This window comes from Crotalus tigris, unplaced genomic scaffold (assembly GCF_016545835.1).
Source record: "Crotalus tigris isolate CLP2741 ecotype Arizona unplaced genomic scaffold, ASM1654583v1 scf7180000017625.6296891, whole genome shotgun sequence".
NCBI lineage: Eukaryota > Metazoa > Chordata > Lepidosauria > Squamata > Viperidae > Crotalus > Crotalus tigris.
The window spans coordinates 1357469-1384574 of NW_024096520.1; the positions used below are offsets into that span (position 1 = coordinate 1357469).

A 27106-nucleotide genomic window follows, 5' to 3' on the forward strand; every position below is an offset into this window, starting at 1 on the left:
CAGGACTAGACCTCCTGGTTTCTATGCCAGGACCTTAACCACTACACTAAACTAGCTTTGTTTTGGATTGATCAAATTAATTTAAATTAAATTAAATCAAATCAAAATAAATTGGGTTGACCAAATCAATACTTCTACATTTCTACAAATTGGGTTGACAGCTGCCAATCTAAATCTCACCAGGACAAAGTTCAATTTTCATTGGCTCGCTGGTTGACTCAGATTTCCATCCTTCCAAGGTTGGTAAAATCAGGACCCATATTGCTGGGGGGCATATGCTGACTCTGTAAACCACTGTGAAGAGGTATATATGTCTAAGTGCTATAAAGTTCTGTGATTAATTGAGTCAACTGATGATTTAATAATAATAATAGTAGTAAAGTTGGAAGGGACTTTGGAGGTCATCTAGTCCAACCCCCTGCTCGGGCAGGAAACCCTACACCATTTCGGACAATGGCTGTCCAGTCTCTTCTTAAAAACTTCCAGTGTTGGAGCATTCATTTACTGCTTCTGGAGGCAAGCTGTTCCACTGATTAATTGTTCTCACTGTCAGGAAGTTTCTCCTTAGTTCTAGGTTGCTTCTCTCCTTGATTAGTTTCCACCCGTTGCTTCTTGTCCTGCCTTCAGGTGCTTTGGAAAATAGCTTAATTCCCTCTTCTTTATGGCAGCCCCTGAGATATTGGAATACTGCTATCATGTCCCCCCTTGTCCGTCTCTTCGTTAAACTAGACATACCCAATTCTAGCAACCGTTCCTTATATGTTTTAGCCTCCAGTCCCCTAATCATCTTTGTTGCTCTTCTCTGTACTCTTTCTAGAGTCTCAACATCTTTTTTACATCGTGGTGACCAAAACTGGATGCAGTATTCCAAGTGTGGCCTTACCAAGGCATTGAAGTGTGGTATTAATACTTCACGTGATCTTGATTCTATCCCTCTGTTAATGCAGCCTAGCACTGTGTTGGCCTTTTTGGCAGCTGCAGCACACTGCTGGCTCATATTTAAGTGATTGTCTACTAGGACTCCGAGGTCCCTCTCACAGTTACTACTATTGAGCATGGTGCCACCTATGCTGTACTTGTGCATTTGGTTTTTCTGGCCTAAATGTAGAACCTTGCTTTTTTCACCATTGAATTTCATTTTGTTAGTTAGTGCCCAGTGTTCAAGTCTGTCCAGATCCTTCTGTACCTGAAGCCTGTCTTCTGGAGTGTTGGCTATTCCTGCCAGCTTGGTGTCATCTGCAAATTTGATGAGTTCCCCATCTATCCCTTCATCCAAATCGTTGATGAAGATGTTGAAGAGTACTGGGCCCAGAACAGAGCCCTGGGGCACCCACTACACACTTCCCTCCATATAGATGCAGTTCCATTGAGGACCACTCGCTGAGTACGGCCGGTCAGCCAGATACGGATCCATCTGGTGGTGGTTCTGTCTACCCCACATTTTTCTATCTTGTCAAGTAGTAGGTTGTGATCTACTTTATCAAATGCCTTACTGAAGTCCAAGTAAATTATGTCCACAGCATTCCTCTGATCCACTAATTTTGTCACTTGGTCAAAGAATTTGGTTCAAAGGGTTCATCTGCCAAATCCCATCTTGCTCTACTGAGCAGTAATATCTAAGGGAATATTATTAAATGGTTCTTCCCAAATTATTCACTCAGTTCTCAAACAAAACATTTCAAATTAACCAATTCCTTCATATATAAACAGCAGACTAGAAGTTGACAGGGTAATTTAAAGCTATCCTAAGCCTATCTATAAATTTCTGTTGTCATGGGCAAAATGGTACATCATAGGGCAACAAAATTTTGAACCAAAGCAGTTCAAATGGGCTAACTTCTAAAATGAGTCCAAAACGTGGGACCCATGACTCCTGAGGACATTAAATTTGGAAAAGATATGATTGATACTGCACCTGTGGTTACCTGATCTTCACTTTCAACATGTGACAATATCTCAGCCACTCTTGCACTTTCTTATTCCCTTCCCTGGAGGAACGTTGTCCATGGGGTCGCGATGGGTCGGACACGACTTCGCAATTAACAACAACAACAACAAATGTAGCAGCAGCCATTTACCTGCCTGCTGGAATGGAAAAGAACAGAAGGGAAGGGAATCTGCTTCCTATCAGATTCCCACAAGAAAAACCATGTATCTCCAAAAATAAGATCAGATCTTATATTAATTTTTGCTCCAAAAAATGCATTAGGGTTTATTTTCCTGTTAGGTCTTATTTTGGGGGAAATACAGCACTAAATGCGTCCATCTGACTGATGATCTTAACTGGGGCTTAGTTTTGGGGTAGGGCTTATATTACAAGTGTCCTAAAAATCACACTAGGGCTTATTTTCTGGCTGGGTCTTATTTTCAGGGAAATACAATACAAAGGGAAATCTGGAAATCTGTCCTGCTTCCATTGTTTTTTTTGCCTACTCGTGGTCTTTTTGTTTCTGTTTAGGTAAGGAAATATCTCTGAAAGGATTACCCAACAAGGCCCAGGTTGTCTACTAGCTTTTAAAGATAACAAAATGGCAGCAAAAAAAAAACAACAATTCTGCTTTTATTGTTCTAAACTTTGCTTGCCCTATTTCTCTTATTTCAACTACAATCTCTTGCCATCCAATCTCTCTTGGATTTTGTATTACCAAATCTTCTATCATCCATCTTGGTTTTCAGAGTTGTTACAACAGACAGTTTCAATCTAGCTATGATGCTTCAGAAAGGCCAAATAGCTATATCTTATTTGTTCTGATTTTGAAAATTTAGACCTGATGGAAATGCAGGCTGAAGAAAGTCTGCTTTCACTTTATGGGTAAGATAGAATTTCAAGCCAGGACTTGAATAGCTCAGTATCAGCCTCTAAACTGTCTAGTTAGTTTAGCAGCAGTCCTAGAGGACGACTGCTAGAGGAGGGGAACATTTACTGCAGGCTTCTTATAGCTTAAGTAGATAGAATATCTAAAAATTATGTCACAAAGACAGAAAAATGACACAGAAAAAATGGAAAGACTATTCCACCTCTTTTTAAACCAATAAAGCTTTGCAGTATTTGCCAGCAGTGTGCTGCAGCTGCCAAAAAAGCCAACTGAGTGCTAGGCTGCATTAACAGAGGGATAGAATCAAGATCACGTGAAGTGTTAATACCACTTTACAATGCCTTGGTAAGGCCACCCTTGGAATACTGAATCCAGTTTTGGTCACCACGATGTAAAAAAGATGTTGAGACTATGGAAAGAGTACAGAGAACAACAACAAAGATGATTAGGGGATTGGAAGCTAAAACATATAAAGAACAGTTGCTGGAATTGGGTATGTCTAGTTTGATGAAAAGAAGGACTGGGAGTGACATGATAGCAGTGTTCTAATATCTCAGGGGCTGCCACAAAGAAGAGGGAGTCAAGCTATTCTCCAAAGCACCTGAAGGCAAGAGAAGAAGCAACGGATGGAAACTTACCAAGGAGAGAAGCAACCTAGAACTAAGGAGAAATTTTCGTGACAGTTAGAACAATTAATCAGTGGAACAACCTGCCTCCAGAAGTTGTGAATGCTCCAACCCTGGAAGTTTTTAAGAAGAGACTGGACAGCCCTTTTTCTGAAATGGTATAGGGTTTCCTGCCTGAGCAGGGGGTTGGACTAGATGACCCCCAAGGTCCTTCAAACTACTACTACTACTACTACTACTACTACTTCTTCTTCTTCTTCTTCTTCTTCTTCTTCTTCTTCTTCTTCTTCTTCTTCTTCTTCTTCTTCTTCTTCTTCTTCTTCTTCTTCTTCTTCTTCTTCTTCTTCTTCTTCTTCTTCTTCTTCTTCTTCTTCCTCCTCTTCTTCCTCTTCTTCTTCTTCTTCTTCTATCTCCTCCTCCTCCTCGCACAGTCAGACTGGATTTGGCATTTTGTCTACCTATTGAGTCCTTACCAAGGACCCGGGATAGGCAGATGTGGATGTTTGATGTTATTACAGATATTGTCGCAGAATGGAAGCGGTTCCTAGTAAGGCCACCTTTTGCAATTGACTAATGGCGAATTTGTCAATGCTAATGGTGTTCAAGTGGTGCTCCAGTTGTTTTGGGATTGCACCCAAGGTGCCTATTACTATTGGTACTACCCTTGCTTGCTTTTGCCACAGTATTTCTATTTGTAGGTCTTTGTTATCTTCCCCAGTTCTTCCTTGTCTATTCTGCTGTCTCCAGGCACTGCCACGTCCACTATCCAGACTTTTTTGTCTTTCTTATCAACAATTGTTAAGTCCAGGGTGTTATGTTGCAGGTGCTTGTCTGTTTGAATTCTGAAGTCCCAGAGCAGTTTAATTTTATCATTTTCTATGACTTTCTCTACCAGTTCTTGCTTACAGGCAAATGATATTTCTTGCAGATCTTTCAATCATCATCATCATCGTTTGCACAGAACTGTATTAAAAGATTATAAACAAAAGGAACTTCCAGTGCTGCATAATGCTAAAATATTTTCATTCTGTGACTGTTTAATTGCCAGCATCTCATGAAAGGCAAACTGCAATGGCAGTTCCTCCTGAAGAAATTAAGTACTGGAAAATTTAGTTTATCAACTGAAAGAAGCCTTTAAATCATGGGTCTTCAAACTTGGCCCTTTTATGACTTGTGGACTTCAACTCCCAGAACTCCTTAGCCAGGGTGCCTGATTTATATTAAGCAAGATGTTACCATTTTTGGTGGGCACACTATATACTTGTTTAATAATGAATTTAGATAGCATTTAAGTGACACTAATAGCTATTTCATACACAATCTTTGTAACAAGTAGTTTATAGCTTCTCTTCCAAATTAAATTATGATGCAATTGCCTTTATTTTGTTTCTCTATTTTCTATTTTGTTTCTCTATTTTCTATGTAAGAACAAACGAGAAAATGATTGCACTTTTCTTTTTTGTAGTAAGCAAAAATAAAGTTTATATATATACAATTGAGACCAAAATTTCTGTTGTTAAGTGAGACATTTGTTAAGTGAGTTTTGGCCCACCTTTCTTGCCACAGTTGTTAAGTGAATATTGCAATTGTTTAATTAGTATCACAGTTGTTAAGTGAATCTGGTTTCCGCATTGACTTTTCCATATCTGAATTTTGATCATGTGACCATAGGCATGCTGCAATCATCATAAGCGTGAAAAACAATTGTAAGTCACTTTTTTCAGTGCTATTGTATCTTTGAACAGTCACTAAATGAACTGTTGTAAGTTGAGGACTACCTGTATTACATTGAATAACAATTTTGTTTCCTTATCAAAGATGTAATGTTAGCAGCCTTTAGCCTCCACAGCCTACAGTGGAGTAGCTCTTACTCTAAGTTACTAAAGAATGGAATGGAATTAAATAAATAAATGAACTTTATTTGCATACCTTGTTTATATAAAGGCATTCAACCCAAATTCAAAATATAGGGACTACCCTTTCTCATTATAGTAAGAAACCAATAATACCCAGTTGGATAGGTATCAAATAACTCATCAATGTTTACAAGGTGGCTGATCTTGTAATATTAATCTGGCTAGCAATCTCTAAATCCCAGAAAATATAAATTAGGTATTAACCTAGACCATGGGTCTGCAACTTTAAACACTCAAAGAGCCACTTGGACCCGTTTCCCAGAGAGAAAAAAACACTGGGAGCCGCAAAACTTGCATGCGCGCGCACACACAAGGGGTGGGGAGCTTGATTGAAGAGTTTAATTAAAAAGAAATAGAGGCTGCTGTCCATGAGTTCTCTCTCTCTCTCTTTCCTCTCCCTCTCTCTCTTTCTCTTTCCTCTCCCTCCCTTTTCTTTCCCCCTCTCTTTCACTTTCCCCTTTTTCTTTCTCTCTCCCTCTTTTTTCTGTCTCTCTTTTTCTCCTCTCTCTCTTCTGTTTCATCTGTCTTCTCTTTGTCTCCTCTCTCTCTTTCTCTTTTTCCTCTCCCCCCCTTTCATCTCTCTTTCTCTCTCTCTGATCTTCTGCTCACCTGGCAAGATGGCTTCAGGCTCTTCTCCAATAAGGTTGGGTCTCTCCTGGCCTTCCTGATGAGACGCAGCAAAGGGAGGAGCCCCGCCCAATAAGCTTGTCAGCTCATCGGAATAGTGTGAGGCCATTCTCTTTTTTACACACACACACACACACACACACACACACAGAGAGAGAGAGAGAGAGAGAGAGAGAGAGAGAGAGAGAGAGAGAGAGAGAGAGAGAGAGAGAGAGAGAGAGAGAGAGAGAGAGAGAAGGGAAGCGCTGGGAACTGCAGGTTGCCGACCCATGACCTAGACTTTGATGTGGACCAACAATGTTGACTTGGGCAGTTTATTCAATTTATGCTCTAAAAGGTAATCTGGCATATTTCAATTGAAAGTTCAGGTCATCTCTGATGATTATGCAATAGTTACAAAATGCTCACTTATGATTTAGCACAAGTTAATATTTCACATTTTAATTTACTATATATTCTGTGTGAATGAATGAAACAGAAAAACTGATAAGGTTTAAAGAATTATCACAAATATTATCACAAGCCTCAAAGTCGTAAATTAAAGGATGAGCTGCAGGGGGGAAAAACTAAAGAAAAGTTCCTTTATTTCCATAACCTTATTATACTCAGGCAATTTTTTATCTTAAAAAGTTACCTTGAGGTGTGATTTGAGTCACTGGTCTTTGTTGTATTCCCAGACTGTATACTGTTTGCTTCACTAGGAGGATCTTTCACAATATCTGACTTTGGCCTGAAAGAAAGAATGCCAGATGAAAAATTAACACATTATAAAGATACTGGTATTCTGGGAATATCATTCCTGAAACTGGGATAATTGGTAACCCAGAGGTAAACTTTCATATATACATACACACAGATACATTATTATATAATGGATGCAGGTTTTATGCATTATTCATCTATGAAGCAATGAGAATAACTCAATAAAGTCATATGGACAAGAAAAGAAAAGAAATTCATCTAATGGTTTTAATAAGACTTATATTTCTTCTTACTATGGGAAAATTTGAAATTTAATTTAAAATTTAACTATGAAATGAGGGCAGCATCCAGGAAAAACTTAATTAACTTGAATTAAGTGGTAGAGATGACATAGGGAAGGAGAGAATTACTGTGTGATCACAATTTAGAAATCATTGCAAATTAGGATTGAGAATTCATCAAAAATTTGTCTAGAATTTCAAAGCTGGGAGAACAAGTATGCACATGTATAAGAGCTACAGATACAAATACGTTTGTCCGCATAACTTTTAATGGGGGATCCAGAAACATACTTAGTCTTCTTGTTGGTATTCTTCTTTATAACACTTTGACTAACTTCTTTTTCTTTGTCTGTTTTTTTCTCTTCTTGCTTTTCCACTTTTTCTTTCTTTTCCTTTTTAGGAGGTGGTGGGGTAGCATATTGCTGAGCAACTTGTTGTGCTACAAGCTGAGAATTTATCCTAGGTTTCCTATAAGATGAGAGAAAATAGAAAAGAAATACTCATTGTCAGTGACTTTATTAAAACAAATGGGCAACTGGTGAAAAAAATATCAATAAAAGAAGTGTTTTACCAAGTAAGCAATGCTTAATCTTAACTAGCAAAAGTGTAAGGTCTAAAATTTTAAAACACTACATTCACCAAAATATTGAACATCCTTTATATTAAAATAGAATTCTAGCCCATGCTTGTTTTGAAGAATACTCATACATTTTTCAAAAATATATGAATGTAATAATTCAATTTAAGATGTGCAGGTATGAAGTTGTTCTCTGTGGGCCACTGAAAGCCAAGAAACCATACTCTGTACATCATGAACTTTTCAAAGTCATTTCATTATTTCGTTACATGGACATTGCTATTTTGTTAAACGACTAAGAATAGAGTTAGTCATGTCTCATTTAACTATAATTCTTCAGAATAAATCCATCTTCCTTAAATTTAAAAGACTGACAATTACAGCTTAGAATCTGTCAATCAGAGCAAAGTTAAAAACAAACAATACATTCAGAGTATCATAATTAGAAGTCATGTCTCTACCAGCCTCCAACTGGTACTGATTCTGAACAGTATTTTCTGCAATTATTATAACATACTGACACTTAAAGCTGAGAGCAACTAGAAAACTACAATTTGCAAAGACTTTTTTAGAATTTCTGCAAACAAAAGACATAACATTGGCCAGTCATCATCACTAAGAAGGAACCACTATGTGGCAGCTAGTAACCTATAATCCAAGAGTAGGAAAACAAAGTTCATAAAGTCTTTGATTCAGGTCATGGTTCCTTTCTTGGCTATATTCTGATTACCAGATTTTTAAGAATATGACAGAAATGGAAAAGTGCAGAAGTGTGCTACAAAAATGACTGAAGGTTCAAAAATCTTCCTTCCAAATACCATTTGGAACGTTTTAGTCTGGAAAAAGATTTGACAGGAGATGTTATTGAGGTGTATACAATCATACATGACTTCTTAAAGAACTGTAGTGAAGGAAAACTTGCCACCTCATGTAACAGCATGTTCCCTCATTGGCAGCTTGTACAGACAAAACGCTCCTCCTGATATCTACCCGGAAGCCTTTTTTTAGTTTTAACCCAATCTATTAATCTCTGGAGCAATAGGGAATAAGTTAATTTCTTCTCCTGTATAACAGCTCTTCAAATATTTTAAGATTACTATTGTATCAACTTTGTCTTCTGTGGGCTAAAAATACCTAGATCTTTTAATCATTCCTCACAGGGCTAGGTTTCAAACCTTTCACTATCTTATTGGTTTTCAGCTCCACTAGATATACTAGACCAGGGGTGTCAAACTGCCGGCCCGCGGGCTGGACTCTTCACATGAAAGCCACGCCCACCCCATTGCCGGCAATGGCAAAATCAGCCCAATACGTTGCGCGACGTCACGTGATGTCGTGAGTTTGACATGCCTGTACTAGACCATGAAATCAATCCCACAGGATGTCTACAGCAACTTTGTAGCCCCATTGCCTTACCAACAGACAGCTTATCTCTGCAACATCATCCTTCTTAGTGTCTACATTAGTACTGCTCTGAATTTGCTCCAATGTTATTGTCATTTTTGAATGTGGTAAAAATGTGGCAAAAATTGGACACAGTACTTCAAACAGAATCTAACCAGGACAGGATAGAATGCAGCACTTACTTCCTGTAATTTGGACCCTCTGGTCCTGTTGTTGCACTCCAAGATAATATTTGCCTTTAACAATTGCATTACACTACTGACTTGTTTAATTTGTGGCCTACAAGGATACCCATATATCTTCCATAAAGATAAAGATTCCTCTGTCTAGTTCTGTCTGATTCTAGGGGGCAGAGCTCATTTATGTTTCTTAGCCAGGGAAAACAGTGTTGTCCGAAGACACTTTCGTAGTCATGTGGCCAGAATGACTATATACTGAGGCACACAGAACTCATATTTACTGTCAAATCAGAACACATCTGATAGAAAAGCTTACTGCTAACAGAAATCCCAATTCATATTGAAAACAATTCCTTACACCGATCTTTTTTTTGTAAAATGAATTAAAGATCTGTTAATCAACTACAGGCAGTCCTTCTTGACTTACGACCAGTCATTTAGTCACCATTTGAAGTTCTGAGAGACCTACAGGAGGGAGCACTTACTACTTGGATTCAAACTTCCAATGATTGTTGCCTATGACATGATCACACTTTGAGTGCTCATACCATACAGTCCAAGTGTTGGCCACTCCACATTGATGTTATGTTAATGGCACCTGACTAAAGATAAATTTAAATAAATATAGGTGTTGCTTTAAATTGAATTTCTAATTGGGCAGGATGAAATGGCACTTTTTACTTTTTAAGCTTCTTACTTTGCCTTAAATTGGTAAGAATATTGTTGAGAAAATACCTAGCTCACATTTGTTCTTTTCTCCCGATGCTACATCCTCCAAATAACTTCTTCAATCTATTCCTATTCTTCATGCTTAATTTAATTTCTTTCAATTAAATGGGTCCTCTATCCCATTACTTTAAAACAATCAGGATCTTTGCCTTGAGTTAAATCACATTAGTAGGACAAAATAAGAACTTTGTTTTCCTTCACAAAAGCTGAACTGCAAACTTTCAAATGCTGAGCAAATAAACATTTTGTGCTTTATACTATTCATTGATCGTTGCCAAAGACTTCATACTTCAAGTAAGTAAAATACAGATGTCTTCAATAGACCTTCACAATTTGTGCAATTACAGATAGTCCTTGACATTTAGTGGCTGTTCCAAGTTACAATGGCACTGAAAAAAGAGAGTTATGACCATTTTTCACACTTATGACTTTTGTAGTATCCTCATGATCACATGATCAAAATTCAGGCACTTGGCAACTGTTTCATATTTATGACGGTTGAAGGGTTCCAGGGTCATATGATCACCTTTTGTAACCTTTTGACAAGCAAAGTCAATGGGGAAGCCAGATTCACTTAACAACCATGTTACCAATTTACAAACTGCAATGATTCACTTAACAAGTGGCAAGAAAGTTTGTAAAATGGGACAAAACTCACTTAACAAGTGTTTCGCTTAGCAACAGAAATTTTGGGCTCAACTGGTTGTAAGTTGAGGACTACCTGTATAAGCTAAGAATTAGATATATAATATTTTGCAGTATTATTGTATTTATATCCAAAATATCAGAGCCACAATTTTAAGTGAATTAATACAATTAAGAATGCTAAAATTAAAAGAAAGAAAATGTACATGGCATAATATCATAAGCATGAGAGTACAAGAATTTTTGAAACTTTTACTGCTTCAATATACAAAAGAAAAAGGAACAGACATTTTGAAACACAAAAAAGGAAACGTCTTTGTATTTCTGCATTTTTAAAACAACAGAATATTTTTTAAATACATAATTAAAGTGTGGGGACCTTGGTTGTTTACTTGCAGAATTTCATTGCTCAACAAGATAACATCGTGGATGCGCGAAAGGAGTGGGGTTTTCTTAGATAAATAATCAAATAGCAAACAACAATCTAATCATCAAAGAACCACCAAGATCATTCCCCACAACACTGACAAGGAAGACACTTGTATATAAATAAATAACAAAGTCCACTCCTTTTTAATGTTACCTAGTAGGGTAATGAAATGTCTTGCAGCAAATAATCAAGCTCACAGAGCATCAAGGACCCCACAGTTCAACCCTCTGCTACAAATATATCCTTCTAAGATCCCTTCCGACTCTGCTGTTCTATGTTCTTTATTCTATTCATATATCATTAAACCTTCATAGGTTTAATACTGAACAGTGTTTCCATTAATTAATATACAACATTAAAACCAACCATTAGAATAATTCGAATAATTTGACAGACAGCAAACACATTTTGACAATCCATCAGCCATATTGTCTTTACAACAGTTAAGAGTTAACTGTGCTGTCCCTCGTTTATAATTCCTAATATGATACAGAAGCATCCAGAGCAGTGGTTCTCAACCTGTGGGTCGGGACCCTATTTGGGGTCGAACAACCATTTCACGGGGGTCGCCAAACAATGCAGTCCACCATTTCCCCCCCCTTTTCCTTAGCTGTGCTAAGAATAGAGTCTAATTCTATTGGCTTTCAAAAGCCAATAGGAATTGTCCAGGTTGTTTCTGCCCTGCTGAGCCCGCCAAAACTCCCATTCTGCAAATGGTGCTGCACCAGTTGAGTAGTCCTTGACTTACAACCGGTTGAGTAGTCCTCGACTTACGACCGGTTGGGGGTCGCGGCATTAAAAAGGTTGAGAACCACTGATCTAAAGTCACTGGCATCAAGATGGATTGTGCAATCTGGCAATAAGCCTAACCCTTTTTAACACTTGTCACATACATTGCACACATATAAAATGAGTGGTTTGCTTGATCATGCATGTTATTCTATGGCTTGTGACCTTCACTGTGGGTACCCTCATACAGTGACAAGTGTGTGAAATGGTCTTTACAAGTCTATATCTTACCCATTTTAAATTTCCAACAAAAAAAAATTGACTACAAATTCTTTTTGCATGCCTAATAAACGTGAAAGAAAATTCAATTGACTAAGTTTTATCTTAATATCATAAAAATCATACAATGTAGGCATCTGCAGAATGTTAAAGTCTTATATCATAAGTTATATGCATACCTACAGGGATATGCATGGATGCCATACATAAAAAGGATGGGAGCTTGCATGAGGCTGCTGTTGCATTATTTAATGTGGGATATTGTAATTTTTTAATTCAGGGGTTTTGCAATTAACTAATATTTTGCAAAAAAATTATATCCATCTTAACCAATATCCAGTCACCTCTAGGCGCCATGGGCAGCTTGTAAATTTAGTAAATAAATAATACTCTTTGCTTTATTAAAAATACACAACAGTTGGAATAATCCAAATCATATTTTAAAACAAGTAATTTAGGAGGTTGGCACCTGGGCCAAATGTAAAACCAAGATATATTTAAATGAATACACTGCCATGTTACAATGATAGGCAATCCAAATTCCTCTTGTAATAACTAAATGCTTGGCAATTAGACTGATCTAATATTTTAATATGTCAATCTGCCTTTGACTACAATCAATCAGAAAGATTTACTTCAATTTTCAAATATGAATTATCCCAAGGTGTAACTCATATGAATGACTGAAATTATATTTTCATCCTAATAGCTGCAAATATCATGTGCAGCCTTTTATGAAATAAATTCAAGACAGCTACTAATAAAAATGAAACCAAGTCCCTGCCATTATATCTAAGCAGTAATTCTGCTCCTAGTGATTTATGACTTTGTTTCTTGTGTTCCATAGAGAAACTGGTAAAAGTACATGTTAGTGATAAAACTGAAAGTCAGAAAGTTACCACCCCACCCCATCATATGATAACCACAATTTGGAAGAAGAAAACCTAGAGTATTGTTTTTCACATTTTGTTTAACAGCAATCTGCTAAAAATAACTTAACAGTTATTAGCATACAAATTCTTTTAAGTCAATTCATCAATCTGAAAATGGTATTCATTTTAATATTTACTTTTCCCCAAAAACCAGATAGGATTTCTAACCATCAATTTATGTTAATTTTTATCTGAAATAAAAAAAGTTGATATATTTCCACCCCAAAATAAAGAGAGTTTCCTTGATGTTATTATACCAACTTATTTAAAGTGTTACTATTGCTACTACAGTTGTGTCAATCAGTATCAAAGTGCTTCTGGGTTAAAAGGATTGATCGCTGACATCACCATTACTCAGGGGGACGCCCAGTTGAGGGCTCCTTTCATTTCTCCATTAAGTTGTCCACTGAAATGGTACCCATTTATCTACTTGTGGTTGCCCACTTTGAAACTGTTGGGTCGGCAGGAGCTGGAGCCGCAGCAACCAGGTCTCAAATGTGAGCCTGCCAGTCATCAGTGGAGTATCCTAACCTCGTGAGCCACAACACTCCTTTTATTTGAACTGTTTAAAGCAATAGATTAAAATCCCATTTTATCTGTTTCTGTCATAGAAACATTATAGCTTATAGATAGCATATGATGCTTACCCTAATTGATAACATTATAAATTAATAAATTGTTGAACAATATCATTAATTTTGTATGAAATACATATTATGCAAGTCTAGATATATTCGTATTTAGACAAAGCCTGTTTCAAAAATGACTACTGTACCATTTGTCTGAAATGGTATAGCGTTTCCTGCCTGAACAGGGGGTTGGACTAGAAGAGCTCCCTTACAACTGTTCATTATTATTATTGAGGATCATCGCACAGTCAGCCAGATGTTCAGACTGGATTTTGCATTTTGTCTACCTACCGAGTCCTTACCCAGGACCTGGGATAGGCAGATGTGGATGTTTGATGGTATTACAGATATCGTTGCAGGATGGAAGCAGTTCCTAATAAGGCCGCCTTTTGCAATTGACTAATAGCGATTATTATTATTATTATTATTATTATTATTATTATTATTACCATATCAAATGCTTTTTTCATATCTGAGATCACTAATACAGAACTTACTTTTTCTGAATGTACATACAAAATGTCAACTGATACACTAATATCAGATACCTGTGCAGGATAAGTAATAAAACGTAACATCCTCTATTATCTATATACTAGGGTTACTGTTAATATTGCTGCATCAACATTTAAGAAGAAAATCAGATAATAGATGGCACAGTCAGCAGCCTTCAAATTTACATGGCTATAATCTTAATTGAAGGACCCTGGGAAAACTACGTAAGATATATCATTATATGTTTCTGATATTATGTTTACAAAGAAGTCAATATGACTTAGACCACTCAACAGAAAAATCATTTGTTAGGAACTTTTTCTAAATTCTATTACTGGTATCTGTAATTTGCGGGGAGATAAAACATGCATTATCATGTTAATAATAATAATGATAAAGTTGGAAGGGACCTTGGAGGTCATCTAGTCCAACCTCCTGCTCAGGCAAGAAACCCTATACCATTTCGGACAAATGGCTGTCCAGTTTCTTCTTAAAAACTTCCAGTGTTGGCGCATTCATCGCTTCTGGAGGCAGGTTCTTCCACTGGTTAATTGTTCTACTGTCAGGAAGTTTCTCCTTAGTTCTAAGTTGCTTCTCTCTTTGGTTAGTTTCCACCCATTGCTCCTTGTCCTGCCTTCAGGTGCTTTGGAAAATAGCATGACTCCCTCTTCTCTGTGGCAGCCCCTAAGATATTGGAACACTGCTATCATGTCCCCCCCTCGTCCTTCTCTTCGTTAAACTAGACATACCCAATTCCAGCAACCGTTCCTTGTATGTTTTAGCCTCCAGTCCCCTAATCATCTTTGCTGCTCTTCTCTGTACTCTTTCTAGAGTCTCAACATCTTTTTTACATCGTGGTGACCAAAACTGGATGCAGTATTCCAAGTGTGGCCTTACCAAGGCATTGAAGAGTGGTATTAATAATTCACGTGATCTTGATTCTATCCCTCTGTTAATGCAGCCTAGCACTGTGTTGGCCTTTTTGGCAGCTGCAGCACACTGCTGGCTCATATTTAAGTGATTGTCCACTAGGACTCCGAGGTCCCTCTCACAGTTACTACTGTTGAGCAAGGTACCCCCTATACTATACCTGTACATTTGGTTTTTCTTGCCTAAATGTAGAACCTTACTTTTTTCACCATTGAATTTTATTTTGTTAGATAGAGCCCAGTGTTCAAGTCTGTCCAGATCCTCTTGTATCCTAAGCTTGTCTTCTGGAGTGTTGGCTATTCCTGCCAGCTTGGTGTCATCCACAAATTTTATGAGTTCCCCATCTATCCCCTCGTCCAGATCGTTGATGAATATGTTGAAGAGCACTGGGGCCAGAACAGAGCCCTGGGGCACCCCACTACACACTTCCCTCCATGTAGATGCGGTTCCATTGAGGACCACACGCTGACTACGGCTGGTCAGCCAGCTATGGATCTATCTGGTGGTGATGCTGTCTAACCCACATTTTTCTATCTTATTGAGTAGTAGGTTGTGATCTACTTTATCAAATGCCTTACTGAAGTCCAAGTAAATTATATCCACAGCATTCCTCTGGTCCATTAATTTTGTCACTTGGTCAAAGAATGCAATAAGATTTGTCTGGCATGATCTGTTTTTGACAAACCCATGTTGGCTTTTAGTAATGACTTTGTTTGCCTCTAGGTGTTCGCTGATTCTTTGCTTGATTATCTTTTCCAGAATCTTCCCAGGTATTGAGGTCAGGCTGATAGGTCTGTAATTTCCTGGGTCCTTTTTTTTTCTTCCTTTTTTGAAGATGGGAACTACATCAGCTCTTTTCCAATCCTCTGGTAGTTCCCCAGTGCTCCAGGATCTTTGAAAAATATAGTTCAGTGGTTCTGAGATCACATCTGCCAGTTCCTTAAGAACCTTGGGGTGCAATCCATCTGGTCCTGGTGATTTGAACTCATCTAGGCTGGACAGATTCTCACTTGGTAATGTGTAATCGTAGAATTATATTATACAAAAACTGATTAATTTCTTTGTCAGTTAAAGCTAAAGTATTATTCTGATTTACAATCATCACATTTTATACAGGACATTCTTAATAGGAGAGGTAATATTACATTGTTGCAACCTTTTCAACTGAGAAGCTAGTTAAGTAGCTTTACAAGACTTTATGAATATTTTGGCTTTATATACAGGTAATTCAATGAATATTCTGTTTAAGATTCTATTTAGCCCTTCTAAAAGTTCTACATAATTCTGGTGTAGATCATCTTATATGTGTGCTTATAGGTTTCTTAACATTTTTGTTCCCAAATGATTTTTTTTCTGAAATTATTTCTGCATATGATGTTAGAATATTTTCTGGAACGGCTCTGTTTCAAGCCTTGAAAATTCAAGTTAAAAGATAAGAGTTGTAAGAGCTGCAGCATTGTGTATTCATGATATCATGTGTATCTTGCAGGTTCTGGAGTTTTGTTTAAAAAAAAACTTCAGTCATTCATGCTAAAGAATTGCCATTTACAAATTAGAATATGGTACCTAAAGTTTATTCAACAGTGTGACCATGTATTTTTCTTAGGAGGCTCTCAAGGACCAAGAGTGGCTAGGAAGAAAGTTTAAAGCAGGAAGGAGGGGGTGGGTTCAGGGATAGTAGCATCTTGTCTTATTTATCATTTCTGTAAATGAACTCCCATGGCTACGGGTTAAGTGGTGAATAGCTGTTTCCAAGCTGTCTGGCTTCTCTCCATGAATTCACAGCTGCTTTAATACAGCCGATCGTGCATGTGCACAGCAGGCTCTGACAGCAGCCTGCCAAGCTTCTTCCCTCTGCTCCCTCAGCATTCATCACAGTCATCACAACACAGGCAACCCTGCCCAAACTACCGCCGGCACAAACACTGCCAATTCTCTGCAACAGCACAGGAAGTGACTGTTTAAGATCTAGGGCAGTATAAGCATAAGAAACAAGAATGAAAAAAGAAAAGCAGAATATTGCCAACTAGAAGAGGCCAAGATGGGATCTTTTAAAGAAGGTACTTATCTTTCTTAACTTTTTGCTCCTCAAATTCATTATTCTGAGGAACAGCACTTCGAGTGTCTTTCTCATAGAAGTGCTTAATGATTTAGGTGTCAGGGGCTTCAATTCTGTCTTGACACTTAGCATCTGCCTAGACTTGTATCTGCAGTTTTCTTGGCAAGATGTTCAGTGGTTTGCCACTACCTTCTTTTCTAGAGTGACTGGCCCAAAGTCACCCAGCGTGATTTGTACCTAAGGCAGGAGTTTTCTACTTTTTAGAGCTTGTACCTTAAATCACTACACCAAACTGACTCTCACTTAATGAAATATTACAGACACAGGAGAACCCTACACAACAAGTAACTTTTGATGCTCTATATTAAGAAGGTAATAAGGGACAATGATTCAATGACACATCCTCTTAAATTGAATTGCCATAAAAAATAAAATAAAATAAAATAATAATAATAATAAAGTTGGAAGGGACCTTGGAGGTCATTGAGTCCAACTCCCTGCTCAGGCAGGAACCCTACACCATTTCAGACAAATGGCTGTCCAGTCTCTTCTTAAAAACTTCCAGTGTTGGAGCATTCACCGCTTCTGGAGGCAGGTTGTTCCATTGGTTAATTGTTCTAACTGTCAGGAAGTTTCTCCTTAGTTCTAAGTTGCTTCCCTCCTTGATCAGTTTCCATCCGTTGCTTTTTGTCCTGCCTTCAGGCTCCTTGGAGAATAGCTTGACTCCCTCTTCTTTGTGGCAGCCCCTGAGATATTGGAACACTGCTATCATGTCCCCCCTCGTCCTTCTCTTCGTTAAACTAGACATACCCAATTCCAGCAACCGTTCCTTTTATGTTTTAGCCTCCAGTCCCCTAATCATCTTTGCTGCTCTTCTCTGTACTCTTTCTAGAGTCTCAGCATCTTTTTTACATTGTGGTGACCAAAACTGGATGCAGTATTCCAAGTGTGGCCTTACTAAGGCATTGTAAAGTGGTATTAATACTTCACGTGATCTTGATTCTATCCCTCTGTTAATGCAGCCCAACACTATGTTGGCTTTTTTGGCAGCTGCAGCACACTGCTGGCTCATATTTAAGTGATTGTCCACTAGGACTCCGAGATCCCTCTCACAGTTACTACTATTGAGCAAGGTACCCCCTATACTATACCTGTACATTTGGTTTTTCTTGCCTAAATATAGAACCTTACTTTTTTCACCATTGAATTTCATTTTGTTAGATAGCGCCCAGTGTTCAAGTCTGTCCAGATCCTCCTGTATCCTAAGCCTGTCTTCTGGAGTGTTGGCTATTCCTGCCAGCTTGGTGTCATCTGCAAATTTGATGAGTTCCCCATTTATCCCCTTATCCAAATCATTGATGAAGATGTTGAAGAGCACTGGGCCTAGAACAGAGCCCTGGGGCACCCCACTACACACTTCCCTCCATGTAGATTCAGTTCCATTGAGGACCACATGCTGAGTACGCCTGGTCAGCCAGCTACGAATCCATCTGGTGGTGACCCACATTTTTCTATCTTATCAAGTAGTAGGTTGTGATCTACTTTATCAAATGCCTTACTAAATCCAAGTAAATTATATCCACAGCATTCCTCTGATCCACTAATTTTGTCACTGGTCAAAGAATGCAATGAGGTTTGTCTGGCATGATCTGTTTTTGACAAATCCATGTTGGCTTTTAGTAATGACTTTGTTTACCTCTAGGTGTTCGCTAATTCGTTATTTGATTATCTTTTCCAGAATCTTCCAGAACTGTTTTATTTCATTGTTTCCAAAGGTCAGGTAAGCAGGAAAGAATCCATGCCCCAGGCTAACAACCTTTGTTAGCCTGTTTAAGCAAAAACCATAACCAAGACAAAATCTTCATGAATCCGTGAATCCTAAACTGCCTTCTTTTAATTTACTCTTTTTAAAAACATGTACCTGGAATATATCTGATTAACTAACTAATCAGATTCATTCTTCATTTTTGAAGAAAGGTTTAAGGTTCAAAATGATTGCTTTAAGCTTAACAGAATCTGTTATGTTCAGAGTCAATCTTGTCACTGGTTCCCCCCCTCCAACATTTCCAGGTATATATTTGAACTTTTTTCCACCAGGCTCACATTGCCATTTCTATTCTTGCACACCTGCACTTCTGTCCATTTTCTCCACCAAGTGCTAGCAGAAAATATCAAGGAAATGGGTTTTTTGCCCGATTAAGAGTATCTCTTATTTTAGATAGATGGTTAATCCACACAGGGCAAATATGACATCTATTTTATCGTTTAGTAGTTTGCTTAATGACCCTAACAACCCCAATTTGGACTGGAATTTCCATCATTAAGCAATACAGTTGTTAGGCAAACCTAACATGGCCTCACTGCTTAGGGCAGTTTTGGCACTTCTGGTTGCTCTCATTAGGCTAGGAGTACACCATCCTTAGTCAAGGACCTTACACTTCCTTTGCCCTGTTACATTCACCTCTGCTTTAACGCCTCCAACTCTCTGCCCCATTTAAGTACACTGCATTTTGTGGGCTTTGCTATCTGACTTCCTGATCTTTCCCATCATCTTCCTCCTGCTGCCAGGGCATGCCTACCCTGACTCTCACAGGCCAAGCTGGACATGCTTCATCAGCAAGGGGAGAAAGAAGGTCAACTGGGAATGCAAGGCAGTGGAGACGTACGTAGAGAGCAGAGGTGTGGGGCAGAGTGCTAGTGTGAGGGTAGAGCACAGGGGGGCAGAATTTAGGGGTGGTGAGGCAGTGGCATGGCAGTCAAAAGAGCAAAGAAGGGGTGGAGATAGATGGGGGGGCATAGTTGAAGTATATCCTGTAATTGTAACTGTGGCTGGACTATCAAGTGCCTGAATTTTGATTAGGTGAGGGCAGAGGTGCTGCAACAGTGTAACTTCAGGGATTGGGTGTAAAACCAATTGTTTGACAAGGATTATCTGCATTTTTTATCAGTTTTAATTTGAATGGATGTGGGATGTTACATTAAGAGTTGTTCAGAAATAATCATAAATAAAAAGGAATACAAGAAAAATTAGTTACAAAACCCAAAGATCAGACAACATACACAAAAACCTACAAGCCTCTTCCTTACTGTAGATACATTCTGCTTTTCTTTTCCATTCTTAACCACACTTCTGATCTTTGTAGTCACAGAAATATTCTTATCCGTTTGCCAATGTCTTTCTAGAATTAAACCCTACTTTGTTTCTTTAACATACTGTTCATCCTGATTCCAAGAAACAAATTGTGTGTGTGTGTGTGTGTGTATACACACACAGATATATATATATATATCAACTTTATTAAAATTCTACACATGAACATTAAAAAATACAAAAGCGCATAAAGAGAAATATACCTGCAAATACAAAAGCATAAAATTATATATATTTCTTCTCACTCCTACAGGTGGTATGTACTTTCCTCAATCTTAGATCCTCTACCAGAGGCCTGGGAGTTTGAGAGTTCTGTGCAATATTGTAGCTGTTTGTAGCGTTGCACTCTTCTGGGTAGTTTTGATGTTATTCCTGGGATCTGTTGGAGCCACTCCCCCAGCTTAGAAGACACAGGCCTGAGTATGTCTACCACTACTGGGATCAGTTTGGCCTTTACTTTCAACATCCTCATTAGTTCTTCCTGCATGCCTTGGTACTTTTCCAGCTTCTCACAATCCTTCTTCCTGATGTTGCTATCACTTACATCAGTAACTCTATCACTACTGCTGTCTTCTGGTCCTCGACTACCACCCCAAAGTCTAGTTCTGAGGTTCCCAACCCGGGGTGTGAGACGATATTCCAGGGGGTGTGAAAACTTGGGTTTTAAACATTATAGCGTATATGCATAATTTGTTGCCGTTATTTCAAACTTTTGTAAGGGGTGTGAGAATATATCAGAAGCATTCTAGTGTGCGAGGTATAGAAAAGGTTGGGAGCTGCTGGTCTAGTTGATTGACCAGTAGCTGCCTATCTGTCTGCATCTGAAACTCCCATGGAATCGTAGCCCTGTTAGGAATCTTCTATCTAGATTTGGGAGGATATAGCCCAAGCACTGTGGAGATGTTTCTGTACGCAATTCCAGTTCCTTAGGTTGGTGCCATCCAGTGTATGCTGTTCCTATGCACAATCTGCACCCGCTTCTACGTATCTGGTGCTTAGTGCCTATTCTTGTACTGCTATGATCAGTGCCTCAGTGCTGTCTTTTAGTCCAGTCCTTTCCAGCACTGGCAGGATTTCATAATATCTGCCATCTCAGGTATCTGTTGATGCTACAACTCATACAGTTTCTTATCTTGCCATGGTACTTCCTCTGCTTGATCTTTCTCTCATCTCTGCTGCCACCTTAGACATCCTCTCTTTCTCTCTCCCTCAGCAACTTATCTCTGGGTACCATCTTACTGAAGTACTCCTGGATGTGCTGGCTTTCATGCAGGACAGTGGCTTTGCACTCATCAGACCTTGCTTCTCTAGTATATCTCCTTAATATATTTCCTTAGCCTGGTAGCCAGTGCTGTCAGACTTTGTTCAGCAGGCTTCAAATGTCAGGTCAGCTTCAAATGCCATTCTAGGGCTTCAAATGTCAGGTCAGGTCAGGTCCTTATATTTTTTTTCAGTAGCTGAATCTAGATTGTCTAGTGCAAGGGAAGATGGGAGGGGACTATCCCCACCCACTTTCCCCTGCACACAATTGCCTGGTAGCAAGCCCAACTGGCAACCTGAATTAATTTGGTTTAATCAAGACTTATGTTGTTAATTCTGAATTTAGTTTCTAATTATGTCCCCCCCCACGGTTCATTAGACCTGGATGGATTTTTGATTAAACAATATACAATCACTGATGACAATGAATCATCAGTGACTGGCATTAGTTCAGATAGTAGTATACATAGTACTATCAGTATTAGTTTTAAAACCATTGTGCCAGTATAATGAAGACTATTTGTCCTTCGGATTCATTTCATCTTAAGAAGTGACATGTCCCAGTGAGAATATTTGTAGAATTAAATCAATGCAAGTTTTGCAACATTCTTAACATATGTATGCAGGAAAATTCACTTGTATTGAAAAGTTATCTCCTTTAAAGAAAAAAAAAATAACATTGTGGGGAACCAAAATAAAAAAAATGGGAATAAATTTGAAATATTTAAAATGAGAAAAGGTTGCAAAACTTGCATTGATTTAATTCTACAAATATTCTCACTGATGAATTGAAAAGCATTTTCCATCACTTGATGTAACTTCTTTGGATTCGATGAGAGATCCAATTGTGCCTGAGAGTTTAGCAGAATTAAGTGCTGCAGAAGATGACAAGCTGATAGATATCAGAAATGATGAGAGGACTGAAACTGAAACACTCATTAACAGATATGACTTCATTCTGGTGGTCTCTCTAAGAGGAAAACCCCATTATCACAAGGATGGCAATTAGAGTACTTCTTCCTTTCTCAACATCTTATCTGCTTGAGGCTGGTTATTCTGCTATGAACACAATGAGCAGCAGCAACAACAATTCACAGCTTCAAATACTGGAAGAGAACTTGAGGGTGTGCTTGTCAACCAACCCACCCTCAAATAAGCAACATCATGCAAGAACAACCACAGATTTTCCACCGTTGTTTTTTTTTTTTAAATAATATAATGATTAAAATTTTAGTTACTGAATATTAAACACAATCTTAATACTACTTCTTTAAAATAAGTCATCCTGAAAAAAATGATGGTATGTCTTGATAATTTTAGTGTGCTGTGAGATTTTAAAGAATGAAAACTATTGTTTTAGAGTAATAATGGGTATTAGAACAAATTATTAAAAAACTATGAAATCACAATTCTTTATATGAGGATTGATGGCATACATCTTTATATGGTAAAAGTTTTCCTTTTGTCCAGTTATTTTTATATTACTAATAACAAGCTGATACTTTTAACTCCAGGTTGGAAAAAAAAAACAATTGCCAAGAAATTGAACTTCAGCTAGTCCTTGTATAGCAACCACAACTGGGACAACCACATTAGGGGAAGTGGTCACTAAGTGAAACTAACTCTGCTTATGATCTTGCTTACTTTCTTTGTTTAACTGACCTATGAATATTTTTCATCACAGTCTAACTATGAACAGTTGCTACAAGCAGTCCCTCATTGAGGACTATCTTATTAGTTCTGAAGGAGCTGGCAGATGTCATCTCAGAACCATTTCATTTTTTAGATTGGGCCCAGTGTTCAAGTCCGTCGAGATCCATCTAGATCAGTGGCTCTCAACCTTCCTAATGCCGCGACCCTTTAATACAGTTCCTCATGTTGTGATGACCCACAACCATAAAATTATTTTCGTTGCTACTTCATAACTGTAATTTTTCTACTGTTATGAATCGTAATGTAAATATCTGATATGCAGGGATGTATTTTCATTGTTACAAATTGAACATAATTAAAGCATAGTGATTAATCACAAAAACAATATGTAATTATATATTGTGAAATATTTATTTCTAATTACAAATAAATGAAATTTTGTCTTGAAGCATGGGTGCCGAATCACACCTTCAGCTGTTCCACCTATGGCTCTGAAGGGAGACCTGACCTTTTCTCTTCTCCCCTTGTCCTACAACACACACACAAACACAAACACATTTTCGGGGCTCTAGTGCCAGCCCGGCCAGACCTGAGCAGAGGCCCTCAAGGAAACGTTCCCTTGCCTACCTGGCTCACCACCCGGGAGAAGGCAGCTGTCGGATCCGGGGTGAAAAGGCTTAGAGGCAGCAGAAGGAACCCTGCCACCAGCCCGAGCAACTCGCCAGTTGGATGCTTGGCAACTGGTATGCATTTGTGATGGTTGCAGCATCCTAGGGTCATGTGATTGCCATTTATGACCTTCCCAGCCAATTTCCAACAAGCAGAATCAATGGGGAAAGCCAGATTTGCTTAATGACATGATTTACTTAACAACTGCAGTGTAAAATCACCGAAGAACAAAAGGAAATGTTGAATAGACCAATAACCACAATAGAATTAGAAACAGCATTGAAAAAAAAACAAAAAAACAACAAATCACCAGGCCCAGATGGAATTCCGGTTGAGTTTTATAAAAATACACAAGAGTCACTACAATGGATAATGTTGGAGATTTACAATGAGGTGCTGGAGGAGACGAAGATACCGACAACTTGGACTGAAGCAATCATCACCCTCATTCCTAAGGAAGACTCAGATCTACAATAAATTCAAAATTATAGACCGATTTCTTTACTGAATACAGATTATAAGACATTTACAACAATAATAGCAGAAAGGATAAAAAATTTTTTGAATAACTACATCCACCCAGATTAAAATGGATTTCTACCAGGACGACAAATAAAAAATAATACGAGAATAATAATGAACACTTTAGAATTTCATGAAGTCCATCCTGAAAGACAAGCTACACTGGTTTTTCTTTTTTTTCTTTTTTTTTATAACAAATTTTATTGATTTTTTAACTTTTACAACAGAATGCTCAAGACACACTGTGGTTGTTAGGTGGTCAATCATCCAAAAACAAAATCATATAATAGCTCAAGTAAATACATTAAATGTTCCCTCTCTATTTCCCTCAAATGATATTCCTATTTAACATAATCCATTTCTACATTACATATCTATAAATCCTAATCCTGTTTTGAGCTTTATTAATTTACAATTACCATAGTTCAATTTAACCTTAGATAAATGTATTATCACTTCGGGTATCCCTTTTAAAATACTAATCCAGATATATTCTAATTCATAATCTCATAAACCATTGATTTTATCACAGATCTCTCTTATTACTTCAAATAGCATTTAAATCTCATTCAAATAATTAACATATCTAAAAAAAAGAACACACCTATTATTACACAAAACATCGTCTTACTAACTTAACACACTCAATTAGTTGTTAAAGCTATCTGAATTTCTAAAAGCCTCTTTCATATTCTTATTCTCATTCCATTACGAAATAATTTTCATACAAATAAACATATTATTCAAGAAAATACATTCTTACTCTGTTTAACATATATATTCTAATAATCACAAATTTTCAACTCTAAATCTTAATCTTTAAATCAGTCCATATTTCTCAAAAACTTTTTAATCCATTACATATAATTTTAAATTTCTCTTTTTAGTCTTATTCTGGCTTTCTTCCTACGCCAAGCAGGCTTCCATAACAAAGCCTCTATTTCAGCAAATAGATCTCCCGTTATTGCTTGTAATATCATTTGAGTCAGTAAAAGACCTCCCATCCTCTGTTTTTGATGCCTGGTTCCTGTCTGCTGGATAAAACACTCAATCATGTCCAATTTTATAATTAATAGTTGATTATCAAGGTTGTCTTAATTCTCCAACAGTTGTAATTTCAAGTCCATTTCTGTTAGTTTTGCAATTGCAGATAGTTTAGTTACAATCATTTTTTGGTCATCCAAAGTCTCCATAGGTTGTATGTAAATTAATTCTTCTTCTGTAGCTTTTTGGTCTGTAGAATGATCAAGTAGAGTCTGAAGGTCAGTTTGTAAATTCACAGTAAAATTTCTGTTTATTATTTCTGCAGTTCTCTCTTACTTGGAAACATATTTCCTCAGTAGCTTCATACATTTTTTCCAGTATGAGTTTACAGTTGAATTGTGAATATGATTTCTCCATTTCAGTAAGTAACACAAACAAAAAACAGTTACAATTAAATTTCTCCACAAGATGTCCTCAGTAAACTATGAAAGTCTCTTCCAGACATCAAGAATGAGATTAGCAAAGTCAGAGCTATGGAGTCTCTTTTCCGGCTTCTCGTAGAGATGTTGTTGTTTTTTTCAAACAATAAAGATTTATCCCTTTAAAAAAGTAAGTCCAAGACATAGGAAGACACTATTCTCCAGCTTACAAGATATAATAATAAAGTTTTATGACAAGGATTTTTCCAGGGCCCCCAAGTAGCCAAGAGTAAAAATAGTCAATAAGAGGTTTTTTCCTTTGTTATGGAAAGCTCTTTTCCCCAGATAAACAAAGGCAGCTCTTTCAAAGCAGGGAAGTAATTCCAAAAGGCTTTTGACAGGAGAGTAGTTAGGCAGGAGAGGGAAAAATCTCACCGGGATCATCCACGATAGTTTCTTAACGCTTAGATGTTCTTTTGACTTTCAGCTGGAGCAGCTAAATAATCGGCCATGTTACTGGCCGATCTTTCTCTCCGTCAGCCCTGAGGAGCTGCCTCGGACCGCGGACGGAGCTGCCTCCTCTGCCCGCAATCAATGAGAGTCCTCCTCATCGGTAGTCACCCCTCCAGGGTGACTTTTCGACCTGATTAAGGGTCTACCGGAAGAGGAAAAGCAGGTAACAAAGAAAGAGAGAGCCTCTTCGTGTGCCTACAGCCACTGCAACCCAAACCGGAAGTCTACACTGGTTTTTCTTGATGCCCAGAAGGCATTTGATAATCTGAATTGGAATTTTATTATAACACAATTGTACAATATGGATTTTGGGGCAAAATTTGGAAAGATGGTTGAGAAAATATATATTAAACAAACAGCTAGGGTAATTATAAATGAGGAAATGACAGAAAAAATTGATATAACCAAAGGAGTAAGACAAGGATGCCCACTTTCCCCTCTTCTATTTATTTTATCATTAGAAATACTCCTGACAAAAATCAGAGAGGACTAAGAAATAAAGATGTCAATGCTGCAAATACTGTATATTCTTGCTTTGACAATATGCAAAACTGTCTGGCATTTATTGGGTTAATACTTAGCTCAGACTGAGCGGGGAAAAAGCCCGGGAAAGAAAGAGGAAGTAAACGTTTGACCTTCTCACTAATTGGATAATGTGACCTGTGACTGCATGAGAAGGGAGGGGTTGAGCAAGGAAAGCTTTGATGCCAGCGACAGGAAGTTCAGATTCTGGCATAACCAGTCCAACATGGTGACCGGCAAAAATTGTAGCTCTGCAAATAAAGACTTTAGGAAACATGCCTGAAAGTTCTTTGAAGTGCTTCATTAGTCGGAACATGTGACATCATGCCAGAATCCACACTTTTTTCAAACGATCTACGTCCCGATCTATCAACAGCTGCTTCTATGATTGAAAGGAGCTGGCAAAGTTTCGGGGGAGATCTCATCAT

At 37.8% G+C, this 27106-nt stretch overlaps 1 protein-coding gene across 1 annotated transcript in view; it reads right to left on the bottom strand.

Annotated features, from left to right (window-relative positions):
* Positions 1 to 27106, bottom strand: part of LOC120303752 (RING1 and YY1 binding protein) — an 84772-nt gene that overhangs the window by 7563 nt on the left and 50103 nt on the right. The window contains exons 3-4 of the mRNA XM_039333489.1: positions 7260 to 7436; positions 6620 to 6715 (exon numbers count right to left, since the gene is read on the bottom strand). Coding sequence (XP_039189423.1) covers positions 6620 to 6715; positions 7260 to 7436 — 273 coding nt within the window. The remainder of the gene's footprint in view (positions 1 to 6619; positions 6716 to 7259; positions 7437 to 27106) is intronic.